The following is a 13664-nucleotide window of genomic DNA, read 5'->3' as shown; positions in this document are numbered from 1 at the left end:
GATTTAACAGTCGAAGTTGCTGGTCCTATCCCTCATCAGTATGTTGGAATGCCACACATTGTACAATTTGATAAATATAAACAACAAATAAGTATGCGTAATATACAGTTAATACGAAATCATGTAGGCCTAAGGATACTCTGCTCAATGATCGCAATTAATCGCTAATGCCCCAGCTTGATTTGTATTTTAAAAGATTAAAAATTATGTCAGAAATATTTTACTGAGTTTGTAATCTTTCCAGTTTTACACATTTTTTAGCATAATTTTCAGTTCTTTTTAGGCAGGTTATAACAATTTATAGTCCCTTTATTGTTGCTCCAGTAGCACTTTGGGAATATTTCTATAAGCACAAAGTGCCGTTTGTACAGTTTTTTGACCTCAAAACCCTTGGGATGACCTTAGAACCCTTGTCAAGTGCTCATTATATCAGTTAAAACCACATTTACATCTCAGACCAGATATTACGTGCGTGAGTACCATAACTTTAAATGGTTGGATCTTGGTAACGGATAATACTGATAAGCTTCAAGTTTCCTCCAGATCATCGCCTCAAGAACATATGGTAAAAATTTTAACAACTTGCCATGAGTACAAATGCTAAAAGTGACAATCCCCAGAATATCTATACAAAAAAACAAGGTTTCTTACGGTTTTCTCAGGAACTACCTATGAACATGTAGTACTTTTATAAGCTGCCTAAGGTCCACTCTAGAACACACGTCACACAAAATAACCAACTGTACTAAATTTGCCTGCACTGGAGGAAGAGTTTCAATGTTTAAATTTTGACCCTGTACTGCAAGATAGCTACAAGATACCCTTTCTTCCAATATGCATACAAATAGTTGCTAAGCCAAGGGCTACCAAAAACCTTGGACACTATCTATGATCAATGGAACCCGCAATGCAACCCCCTTATTTTAATGAGCATTTTTCGGTAAAGGTAGGCAGGGTTCATTGTCATGCACAGACTGATACATCAGGTTGAAAACAAGTCTTTTTGTTCTTGCTAGAGCAGTAAATGTGAAGCTGATGGTAAACAAAAGAAAAGGTAAACATACAGCACTTACAAATAACCCTTCAAAAAGTTTCATTGGAAAGAAGGTAGAAAAGTATGTTATCGAACTTGGAAGCAATGTCTGTATTCACTATTTTCTCTGAACAGATCAAATGGTTCAAATGGCTCTGAGCACTAGGGGACTCAACTTCTGAGGTCATTAGTCCCCTAGAACTTAGAACTAGTTAAACCTAACTAACCTAAAGATATCACACACATCCATGCCCGAGGCAGGATTCGAACCTGTGACCGTAGCGGTCTCTTGGTTCCAGACTGCAGCACCTAGAACCGCACGGCCACTTCAGCCGGCTGAACAGATCATCCCAAAGAAAATAAAAATGGGTGCTAAACTTGGCGAGAGACTGGAGCATGAGAAAACAGCTCAGTAAGTGCATGAAACACTAACAGTTCAATGTCTACTTAAGTTATTTGCATACTGCACAGATCATGGATGTGATCTCTAGCTATGAAGTGGTAGCAGTCAGTTATAACAATTATAGGCCTAGTACGATAAACTGAAAGAACCAGAGGTTGTAGCGAGTTTCAGGGAGAGCATAAGGGAACAATTGACAGGAATGGGTGAAAGAAATACAATAGAAGAAGAATGGGTAGCTCTGAGGGATGAAGTAGTGAAGGCAGCAGACGATCAAGTAGATAAAAAGACGAGGGCTAATAGAAATCCTTGGGTAACAGAAGAAATATTGAATTTAATTGATGAAAGGAGAAAATATAAAAATGCAGTAAATGAAGCAGGCAAAAAGGAATACAAACGTCTCAAAAATGAGATCGACAGGAAGTGCAAAATGGCTAAGCAGGGGTGGCTAGAGGACAAATGTAAGGATGTAGAGGCTTGTCTCACTAGGGGTAAGATAGATACTGCCTACAGAAAAATTAAAGAGACCTTTAGAGAGAAGAGAACCACTTGTATGAATATCAAGAGCTCAGATGGAAACCCAGTTCTAAGCAAAGAAGGGAAGGCAGAAAGGTGGAAGGAGTATATAGAGGGTCTATATAAGGGCTCTGTCCTTGAGGACAATATTATGGAAATGGAAGAGGACGTAGATGAAGACGAAAAGGGAGATACGATACTCCGTGAAGAGTTTGACAGAGCACTGAAAGACCCGAGTCGAAACAAGGCCCCGGGAGTAGACAACATTCCATTAGAACTACTGATGGCCTTGGGAGAGCCAGTCATGACAAAACTCTACCATCTGGTAAGCAAGATGTATGAGACAGGCAAAATACCCTCAGACTTCAAGAAGAGTATAATAATTCCAATCCCAAAGAAAGCAGGTGTTGACAGATGTGAAAATTACCGAACTATCAGTTTAACAAGTCACAGCTGCAAAATACTAACGCGAATTCTCTACAGACGAATGGAAAAACTGGTAGAAGCCGACCTCGGGGAAGATCAGTTTGGATTCCGTAGAAAGGTTGGAACACGTGAGGCAATACTAACCTTACGACTTATCTTAGAAGAAAGATTAAGAAAAGGCAAACCTACATTTCTAGCATTTGTAGACTTAGAGAAAGCTTTTGACAATGTTAACTGGAATACTCTCTTTCAAATTCTGAAGGTGGCAGGGGTAAAATACAGGGAGCGAAAGGCTATTTACAATTTGTACAGAAACCAGATGGCAGTTATAAGAGTCGAGGGGCATGAAAGGGAAGCAGTGGTTGGGAAAGGAGTGAGACAGGGTTGTAGCCTCTCCCCGATGTTATTCAATCTGTATATTGAGCAAGCAGTAAAGGAAACAAAAGAAAAAATCGGAGTAGGTATTAAAATTCATGGAGAAGAAGTAAAAACTTTGAGGTTCGCCGATGACATTGTAATTCTGTCAGAGACAGCAAAGGACTTTGAAGAGCAGTTGAATGGAATGGACAGTGTCTTGAAAGGAGGAGATAAGATGAACATCAACAAAAGCAAAACGAGGATAGTGGAATGCAGTCAAATTAAATCAGGTGATGCTGAGGGAATTAGATTAGGAAATGAGACACTTCAAGTAGTAAAGGAGTTTTGCTATTTAGGGAGTAAAATAACTGATGATGGTCGAAGTAGAGAGGATATAAAATGTAGACTGGCAATGGCAAGGAAATCGTTTCTGAAGAAGAGAAATTTGTTAACATAGAGTATAGATTTAGGTGTCAGGAAGTCGTTTCTGAAAGTATTTGTATGGAGTGTAGCCATGTATGGAAGTGAAACATGGACAATAACTAGTTTGGACAAGAAGAGAATAGAAGCTTTCGAAATGTGGTGCTACAGAAGAATGCTGAAGATAAGGTGGGTAGATCACGTAACTAATGAGGAGGTATTCAATAGGATTGGGGAGAAGAGAAGTTTGTGGCACAACTTGACTAGAAGAAGGGATCGGTTGGTAGGACATGTTTTGAGGCATCAAGGGATCACAAATTTAGCATTGGAGGGCAGCGTGGAGGGTAAAAATCGTAGAGGGAGACCAAGAGATGAATACACTAAACAGATTCAGAAGGATGTAGGTTGCAGTAGGTACTGGGAGATGAAGAAGCTTGCACAGGATAGAGTAGCATGGAGAGCTGCATCAAACCAGTCTCAGGACTGAAGACCACAACAACAACAACAGGCCTAGTACATTTTCTCAATTGAAAATGTTGCAACTTGGTAACAATGATTAAGTATTAAGTTCAATTGAAGTGTTTATAGTGGATCCCTAAGAATAAAGTGAAAATGAAAATTGGGCAATGAAATTCATCAAAATATGCTTTAAAATAAAAGTTGTGTTAAGTTATTACAAACAGGTTACAAGTGCTGACTGGTTGGTGCCTGAAGACATGGAAACAATCAAAGTCAAAATACTAAAGAACATGATATGAGGAGTAAATATCAAAACAGACTAGAAGAAGAGCCGAAATTTATATAGAAGATGCATTCTGGTCAGGTATGGAATTGAAGTATTCACAAAACATTTACTGAATACAAGAAGATTGGAATAGTTCTGAACTTAGGGTGAATATATCACAAAGCCTCCAAGCGTGGACAACAAAGATCATTTCTATAAATAGAACTGAAAACAAAACTATATAGAATGCTCAACTCACATATGTATGTACCAAAAAATGCTTAAAACTGAATACATACTCAGAAAAATGTGTGTGAAAGTGAAGTGACTGATACACATTTCAGAGACATTGGAAGTTAAATTATAAGTTCACATTTGAAGTACCACCAACCTGCATGGATAATTGTCCCAACATATTAAATTTATGGAATGCTGTTACCACATAACCAAATAGAGAGAGATGATGAGACTGGGGCACAAGCCACTGGACCACGGAATTCTGCACACTCAGTGCTTGCGAAGAACGAAGCTACTCTTTGCATGTAATAATGAAATGATATTTTGGCATGTGTATAACAATCTTAAAATGTAAAACTAACTGCACCTCAAACTTACTGTTGTAAATTGTGTGTTATTAAAACGAAACTAAGATTTGTTGGTAAAATCTTTAAGAAAAATTTGGACAACTTCAAGCTGACAGGCGTACGTAGTATAGGCAACCTGGGTCAAGCATAGGCATATTTAGTATAGGCTACCTGGGTCAAGCAAAGTTTTCAGCACCAGTCTGCAACCAACCAACTGCACTAACTCATGACATACGTGTGTTGTGTCATGTCATGATGGTACAGTGTATTTGAAATGGATCATGTTTGCAGAGGGTGTGTTGGAGTAATGCACTGGCACTCTCTAGTGTGGGATGTTTATGTCTGTAAATTGTTTGAGAGTGCTGTTTAGTGATTCACTGGACTTCTTGAGTGCTATCTGTGATAATAATATCCAAAGATTTAGTTAGCAAGTTATTTTGATGCTGGCAGTTATGGGCAACAGATTCATTTTCCACTTTATGGCTGGCGATTCAATTTTCTGTTTTTTTTTTTTTTTTTTTTTTTTTTTAACTCATGGATATGACAACAAAGTTTGTGAGTAGGTCTCTGCAATCCACAATGGGTGGTGATGTGCTGATCACAGTAAAATTCATACATATACTCAGTTTAATTGCAAAGTACATGAGGTGTTACTTTTGTGTGAGGCTGACCAAAGTTGCTGTATCTCTGACAAGGTATATGTGGCATTGTCAGAATGGTGTTCTACCTCGAGGTGCTCCTGGTGAGAAGTCGACGCTGGCCATTTGAGAGATTGTACTGATGACATATTTGCTATTGTTAGATTTCTGTGTCAGCTTACCGGTTGGTATGTATGTTTTAATGGTTTTTGCTCTTTCTTTCTCTTAAAATATAGTACGTATGGTATGTGTGTTTATGTCCATAATTGTGTATTTACTGTATATCGAAATTGGTGTTAATACAATTTTAATGAATTTTTGGGTTGTGCTGTTAGTTGTTGGTAATTATGTTGGACTATGATTGGTAGGTTGTGTGGAGTTGTTTTACCAACACTGGTGATGTTAGGTTTTCGATACATTTTGGTTTTGTAGTACTGTGGAATTCATGTTAGGTGTTCAGGCCAAGTGCAGTGTTAGATACTGGATTTGTGGTATCGTGGATTTAGTTTAAGCTGTATTGGTCAAGCAAAATTCTAAACACCACATGGTTTTGTTGACTGCTGAAGATTTTGTTTGCTCGACTTTTGTGTTAGTATCTGTTGTGGTATATGTTCATTATTAGGATTGTATTATATTTAGTCTGTCTCCACCCAAACACACTAATTCTTGCATCTGTCCCATCAGTTTCATGTTATTTCTGTAACTGAATGTTTTTCATAATATTCGTGTCTTTTTGCATGTGTAATGCCAAGACATCCTGCACAAAAGCTGTTGGGTGGTAACACAATCTTCAGCTCTACTGGCTACTTGGCAGACAACCCAAGTGCATGCTCTCTATGCATATGTGAACCATTTGGTCACGAATAGTATGCTCCCATACGTTACATCCCCACTGCCCACAGACACCCAGCTGCCCATGGGCAGGCTCTTGAGCTGTAACATCCTAGCCTAGACAATATTATGAAAAGGATAGTTGCTATTCACCATGTAGAGGAGACACTGAATCGCAGATAGGCACGACAAAAAGACTGTTAGAAAGTGAGCTTTCAGCCAACATGGTCTTCGCCGGAAACACACACACACACACACACACACACACACACACACACACACACAGAGAGAGAGTCTTGAGGTCAGACTGGCCTCAGCAGTCAGAGGCTGTTGTCCTGTGTGTGGGGGCAAGCACGCGTGTGCATGTGCATGTGGTCTATTTCCGACGAAGGCGTTGTTGGCTAGAAGCTCACTTTTGACAGTCTTTTTGTTGTGCCTACCCACGACCCGGCATCTCTGCTATATGAGGAGTAGCAACTATCATTTTCATAATATTGTTAGCCTAGACAAAATTAATATAAATTCTGCTGAAATCTTAAATAGTGTGACACACAGGTGTAGATGTTGTATTTCTTCTTTTGCAAAATACCTGTAAGTGACGTCTGAGACACGGTTAATGATATAAGAACGCTAAGCAGACCCTCCAATAGTTTGCAGAGCATTCTACATCATAACTTCTCAAAATATTTCTTACTGAAGCAGGGCTTATCCATGTTTCATAACATAAATATGGAAAGTGCATGTGTAAATGGTTTTGAAGAAAGTGAAAAATGGTTTTCTATTCAAGTAGTTGGAGTTGACGAGATACTTGCACAACTCATAAAGGCTGCTGGAGAATAGCTACATGAAGAACTGTACCATCCCATAAAAGTTACATATGAAACCAGAGAGCGCCCAACAGACTTTAAAAAAACAAATCACAGTGTCAATACCAAAGAAAGAATCTGCAAATAGATGTGAACAATACCGGACACTAAGTTTGGAAACACATGCCTCTAAGATCTTGACCTGCATCATTATAAAGCAGATACAAAGCAGGATAGATGCAATGACCACAGGTGACTGGTCCGGGTTTAGAAGAGGTGTAGTAGGCACACAAAAATCAATCTCTGCTTACGACTAATTCATGAGAAAAGACTTAAAAAAGGGTCAAGACACATAAATTGCCCCCACAGTCTTAGAAAAAGCATTTAATAGGATACACTGGTCACACTTTTTAAGATGCTGAGAGACATGGGCATAAAGTATGACGACAGAAGAGCAATAGAGAGAAGAGGTGATAATGTGTGAAGAACATCAAGAAGAAGCTACTATTAAGCAGAGTGTATGACAGGACTGCTCACTCTCTCCTGTCTTAATCAACGGATACATTCAGAAAGCAATATAGTGCATTCAATCTATGGATTCAAATGGTTAGGGATTTCAATATTGATGAGACATTAAATTGTAACAATGGGTCAGTTTTGGTGCCCTTCTTGTAGATTAGTAATCAAGACCATATAGGTGCAGCATTTTCTCCTCAGTTGCTGACACCAGTACTCCAGAAATAAAAATTATTTTCAGCATCTTATTTTTTACTTTACTCCCAACCAGTAATCATCAACAGAAAAACGATTCTGCCCATCATACATATTTAAAGGCTGCCACTGATGACATGGGCTACACATAATGCCATATGACCTGCACATGCCTGAATTATACAGCCGCCAATCAACTCAAGTTTTGTGTCTGAAATATTTTAGTGTCAAACATATTTTGCAAGTAAACTCTACACACTATAAGTGTGTCAAGACTGACAGGTGTATAATTTCAATTTAACCACACATCATGTACATAAAATACATGCCACCAAGAATTCAATTATCCACATGACATGAGATTTGTTGGCTTTGCCAATCAACTAGAATTCCACTTTTTTACCCAACCTAGACTTCAGACTATAAGAAAGATAAATATTGTCCATATTCCGTTCTATATCTGTTTGCACATGTAACATGTCACACACCATGTAAGCATTATGTCAGAGGTCAAATTATAACTGGTATCAGTATGTTCAAGCGAGACTGGAATCCAATTACGGTCAAACAAAACTTTCTATTTTTCATATGAATGTGAGAAAAAAAAATCTGATCAAAATGAATATCATCATATTATGTAAATCACAGTATGAACTCAATGAATCATTACTCATAACTTTTGAAGGGCAGCAATAAAAACCCTGTTGGCTTGATTAGAGTACAAAGTAATGAAGTCACTGCACTGAAACTCACATTTGGCATCGAAACAGGTGGTGTCATGCGCACAACACCAGCAGGCTGCGGCACTACAGTAGGCTGGTAGGTCGGTTGTCCACCCACCAGCCCTGTCCAACCGTTACACACGGCCTGGACTGCAGCAGTTAAGCCGACTGGCGGAGCAGCACGATGAGGCAGGGTGGTGATGGGAACATCCGGCTTGGTTGCAGCAACAGCGGGGGGTGCAGCTGGAGGGATGACAGGCGGTGGAGGAGGCGGTGGCTGCTTTGTCCACATGCCGGCGCCTGTAGCCGTAGCTCCGGCCTTGCTGCTTGCTAGTAGCAGCTGGGAATCCACCACTTTGTTAGGCCAGTAATCTTCGAACACGGTTCCGGGAGGAAAATAACTCTTGATGTCATTAAGGCTAATCACTGAACACGTCTCACTAGCAAACAGCTCATTACGAATGCCTTGGACCTTGCAGCAAAATTTAAGGTAGGCAAGATCCCAACCTTCTAGCTTTTCAGCCTTGAGTTTTAGGTTATCGGTTTCACCTTCGAAATAGAATAACGGTACGTACTTGAAGCCATCACGCACGGTGTAGGGCACGACAGATTCACCATTGATACGAACAAATCCACACTTATCCTTAGGGTTGCTGGAACTGAGCAATAGCTTGTTGTAACACACGTCAAGAAAATTATAAAATTCTCCGGCATCTTGTAACCGTACGACCAGATCTTTGGTTGTAAAAAGATCTCTGCCAAACTGTCCCTCACAATGCCTCACATTTATTTCGTTAAGTAACCTAGCCTCTGCGTCCGTGATATAATAGCTGCGGATACACGTGCAGTTGTAAATGTCTGAATGGAGATATGTCAGGTACTTGTTTAAAAGTTTTGATTCCACCATGCGAACGGCACAATACTTCTCACCGTAACGAAATATGTAAGGTATGTGGCACTTTCCAAGGGTCACCCACCCAAATTTTCCTCTCACACTCTCCTCATCCAACGGGGGTTTCCTGTCCGGCTCGGGTGTCTTTTTGTCCTTGTCTCTTTCCTTGTCAGGGCACGGTGCAACGGGGGCAGGAGGTGCCCTCGTAAGGTAGTTGAGGATGCCTGGCTGGCCAGTTTGGACCATGTTGGGCGGTGGGGGTTGGCCGGCACCGGGCGGTCGGACACTCGCCATCTTCGCCTTATTTGCTTCCACCATTTTGGCTGCCAGCTCTCGGATTTCAGCTTCATCTGGACGTTCTTGTTTGATTGCAACTCCTTCAAAACCTAAATGATGGAAAATATTCACAATTTTAAGCAAAATTATGTATAGGCATATAACTATTTTTATGCATTTTGTGTGTCAGTATCCATCCCAACACAATTTTTATTTAGCACTATTTCCAAATATTTGTAATTAAGATTTGAGCACTTCAAATACCAACTTAGTTGTGGAGAAAATAGTGATTTACTAGTTATAAAATATGTTATGGAATGAGACTGAGATACAGTGCATAAAGTAGTACTTGCTATTTGAGTGTGTGTATCGCCCACCACCACACAACAGAATAATTATTTTGGGAAAATATATGTCATCCCCACCTGTCATTCCACACACCATTTGTATTGTTATAGAGTGTGTAGGAAAATGTATGTTAGGAAAGGCTGCCCGTGCTCTCCATACTTATTTAACTTGTAACACAAAATACAACAGAAACATCAAAATACGACACTACATGACATAATTCTAATGGTCATCCTGACACAGTATTTTGTTTGCCAACATCATCAAGATTCTTAAAGGGAAACGAACTGTGAGTTGGGACATCTGGCAGATGTTCTTCTCAAACTAAAGATAAATATAAAAAAGAAAAGCCATCACTAATAAAACTGGGACGAAACAGTGGATTGGAGGAAGCTGTATGTCATTTGCAGACTATTTCTCTGTACAATCTGAAAGTATAGTAGAGAACACAAAATTTATCAGTAATGGAAAAAATAGAAAAAGAAGAAAGATAATTTGTACTACAATTTTTTTAACAGACATTGGCAGAATAGAAAAGTTCAAAAAGTTGAAGCATCTAGGTGACATAATTCCAGAAATAGGTCAGAAAAATCTGCTGTAAACAAAAGGACACACAAGAAGTAGGAAACAGCATATGTAATATCAAAAACTATTTACGGCAAAAAGCACATTTGAAGAAATTAAAAAAAGAAACACTGCACTAGGACACGGTAGTGAGACGAGACTGCCTCTATGCAAGTGAACGCCTAGCACTGATTTACCAATCACACAAACCAGGAATATACTGTGTCCAAGTAGAACCAAAAGACCCTAGTAATTAGGAAACAATAGTGTAATGTCAGATATAGAAAAGAAAGAAAATTAGTTATTTTAGGATGTTCATACTAGATGAATGACAACAAGTTCACAAAACAAATATTTGTACTTATGGGATAAGAAAATATCAACTAGCTGTACCCTAGAAGCAAAAAATATTAGAAATACACAACATGAAAGTGGCAGAAGCAGTGAAGTACAGATTTTCATGAGGGAAATGTTAAATTTCAGATTCTGAGGCAAAAGCAGCAAAGGAACAGACGCAAAGTGGTCTGAAGATGGTAAAAAGACATGTGGTGGGAAGAAGAAAGAATACTGGAGGAAAAGGAAAGAGTAAACCTATGGAACTGAAAATGTCACTTGGTCCCTTGTATGAAAAAATAGAAAGGACGATCAAATTTAAAACTGCGCACACCTTTGTGCACGCGTGTGCACCCACCCGCGCGCGCACACACACACACACACACACACACACACACACACACACACACACACACACACACACACAGGCGCGCGCATGCATTACAAAGTGAACACCTATAAATCACATGCACTACAAAGTGAACCTATAAATCATTTAAATAAATTCAGTTATGTGAATAGTAAAGCAAGCAGTGACTGCTGTCCTGTAAGGATATTAACTGGGGGGGGGGGGGGGGGGGGGGGGGGGGAGGGGGGGGGGGGAGGGGGGGGGGAAGAAGAAGAAGAACGGCTGAGTACGCCCACAGAAACATAAATTAGGACTGACAGACAACCACCACTACCGAAAAAGTATAAAATGTGCCAAGACTTTTTTTATAGCATTGTAAATGGTGTACTCTTGGAAAATAAGGCACTGAAAAATTGGAAACAACAGATGTAAGTATGGAAATAAACAACAAAGTACAATCAAAATGACGAGTCCATGAATGAATGGGGTGGATTAAACCTTAGACGACGAATGGCAAAAATCGTCACCAGTAAAAAAAAAATTATCAACTAGAATTACCTGGAAAAAATAGGAACAGAAGAATGGCTACATCAAGCAGGAACTACCACAAACAGAAAATGATATTCTGAAGCAGTTGTTTGAAGTTAATGTAGATAGGAAAATAACGAAACGTGTTTCCTGTTACGGAATTTAGACAGGAGCATCACCACTTCTATCATATCATTATTTACTGTGTCTGTGTGCGAGAGAGAGAGAGAGAGAGAGAGAGAGAGAGAGAGAGAGAGAGATATGGATGGGGACAGAGATTAATATCAACTATGTATTTGATTCCTGAAATTATCATGCATGTTACTTCGGGAAGCTACAAAGCATGTACGAAAAGGGGAAGACAGTTTACTGAGTACTCCAGGATGTAATGTTGTTATAACATAAATGAATGAAACACACACACACACACACACACACACACACACACACAGAAGTGCATGCATCGTGTGAAAGGAAGGGTGTAGAGAAAGCTGAAAAAAAAGGAGAAGAGATTGGATGCTAAAAAGGGTAAGAGGAACAACCACCAACGAAAATTCGACTGCACGAACAACAACTTTTTTCAATGAAATGCAAACATTAAATCCACTCGTACAAACATTTGAAAAATAAGTCAAAATTACACAGTTATTACAGCTTCAACTGGAGCATTAGTCAACTAACTGATGGAATGATTTATCTTTTCAGCCAATTGTTCTGTTGCATACTTTGCTATTCACTAACTCAATGAGGAAGACACAGTAGTAGTTTAAAATAGCTGTTGACGGACAACTTTGTTTTGTAATGAATGTATACTAGTCAGGGGAGGGAATGCAACACAGTGGTAAGACAATTCATGTTGGTGGGAATTATGATGCACACATTGCACTGAATGATAGTCAAGTGGATGAAACTGGGATAAAAAGCAAATTCGAAGAACAATTCCACAAACTGGCAGGGTACTGTGCGCATTGGGCTGAGGTACGATCGTAGTTTTCTAATGCCTCATACATTATAAACATACAGTTTGATATTTTTTGCTCTGAGGGAGATTATTCTCCACAAGTCATCACAGCTCAGAGACAAAATACACTCCTGGAAATGGAAAAAAGAACACATTGACACCGGTGTGTCAGACCCACCATACTTGCTCCGGACACTGCGAGAGGGCTGTACAAGCAATTATCATACGCATGGCATAGCGGACACACCAGGAACTGCGGTGTTGGCCGTCGAATGGCGCTAGCTGCGCAGCATTTGTGCACCGCCACCGACAGTGTCAGCCAGTTTGCCGTGGCATACGGAGCTCCATCGCAGTCTTTAACACTGGTAGCATGCCGCGACAGCGTGGACGTGAACCGTATGTGCAGTTGACGGACTTTGAGCGAGGGCGTATAGTGGGCATGCGGGAGGCCGGGTGGACGTACCGCCGAATTGCTCAACACGTGGGGCGTGAGGTCTCCACAGTACATCGATGTTGTCGCCAGTGGTCGGCGGAAGGTGCACGTGCCCGTCGACCTGGGACCGGACCGTAGCGACGCACGGATGCACGCCAAGACCGTAGGATCCTACGCAGTGACGTAGGGGACCGCACCGCCACTTCCCAGCAAATTAGGGACACTGTTGCTCCTGGGGTATCGGCGAGGACCATTCGCAACCGTCTCCATGAAGCTGGGCTACGGTCCCGCACACCGTTAGGCCGTCTTCCGCTCACGCCCCAACATCGTGCAGCCCGCCTCCAGTGGTGTCGCGACAGGCGTGAATGGAGGGACGAATGGAGACGTGTCGTCTTCAGCGATGAGAGTCGCTTCTGCCTTGGTGCCAATGATGGTCGTATGCGTGTTTGGCGCCGTGCAGGTGAGCGCCACAATCAGGACTGCATACGACCGAGGCACACAGGGCCAACACCCGGCATCATGGTGTGGGGAGCGATCTCCTACACTGGCCGTACACCACTGGTGATCGTCGAGGGGACACTGAATAGTGCACGGTACATCCAAACCGTCATCGAACCCATCGTTCTACCATTCCTAGACCGGCAAGGGAACTTGCTGTTCCAACAGGACAATGCACGTCCGCATGTATCCCGTGCCACCCAACGTGCTCTAGAAGGTGTAAGTCAACTACCCTGGCCAGCAAGATCTCCGGATCTGTCCCCCATTGAGCATATTTGGGACTGGATGAAGCGTCGTCTCACGCGGTCTGCACG

At 40.9% G+C, this 13664-nt stretch overlaps 1 protein-coding gene across 1 annotated transcript in view; it reads right to left on the bottom strand.

The window, feature by feature from the left end:
• LOC126412071 (uncharacterized) overlaps window positions 1-13664 on the bottom strand; it is a 97874-nt gene that overhangs the window by 73323 nt on the left and 10887 nt on the right. Inside the window, 1 exon segment of the mRNA XM_050081469.1 lies at window positions 8200-9446. Coding sequence (XP_049937426.1) covers window positions 8200-9446 — 1247 coding nt within the window.

The sequence above is a fragment of the Schistocerca serialis genome, chromosome 7 (genome assembly GCF_023864345.2).
Source record: "Schistocerca serialis cubense isolate TAMUIC-IGC-003099 chromosome 7, iqSchSeri2.2, whole genome shotgun sequence".
Classification (NCBI taxonomy): domain Eukaryota; kingdom Metazoa; phylum Arthropoda; class Insecta; order Orthoptera; family Acrididae; genus Schistocerca; species Schistocerca serialis.
Note: the sequence above shows the minus strand (reverse complement) of the source record. Positions and strands in the feature narration are given on the sequence as shown.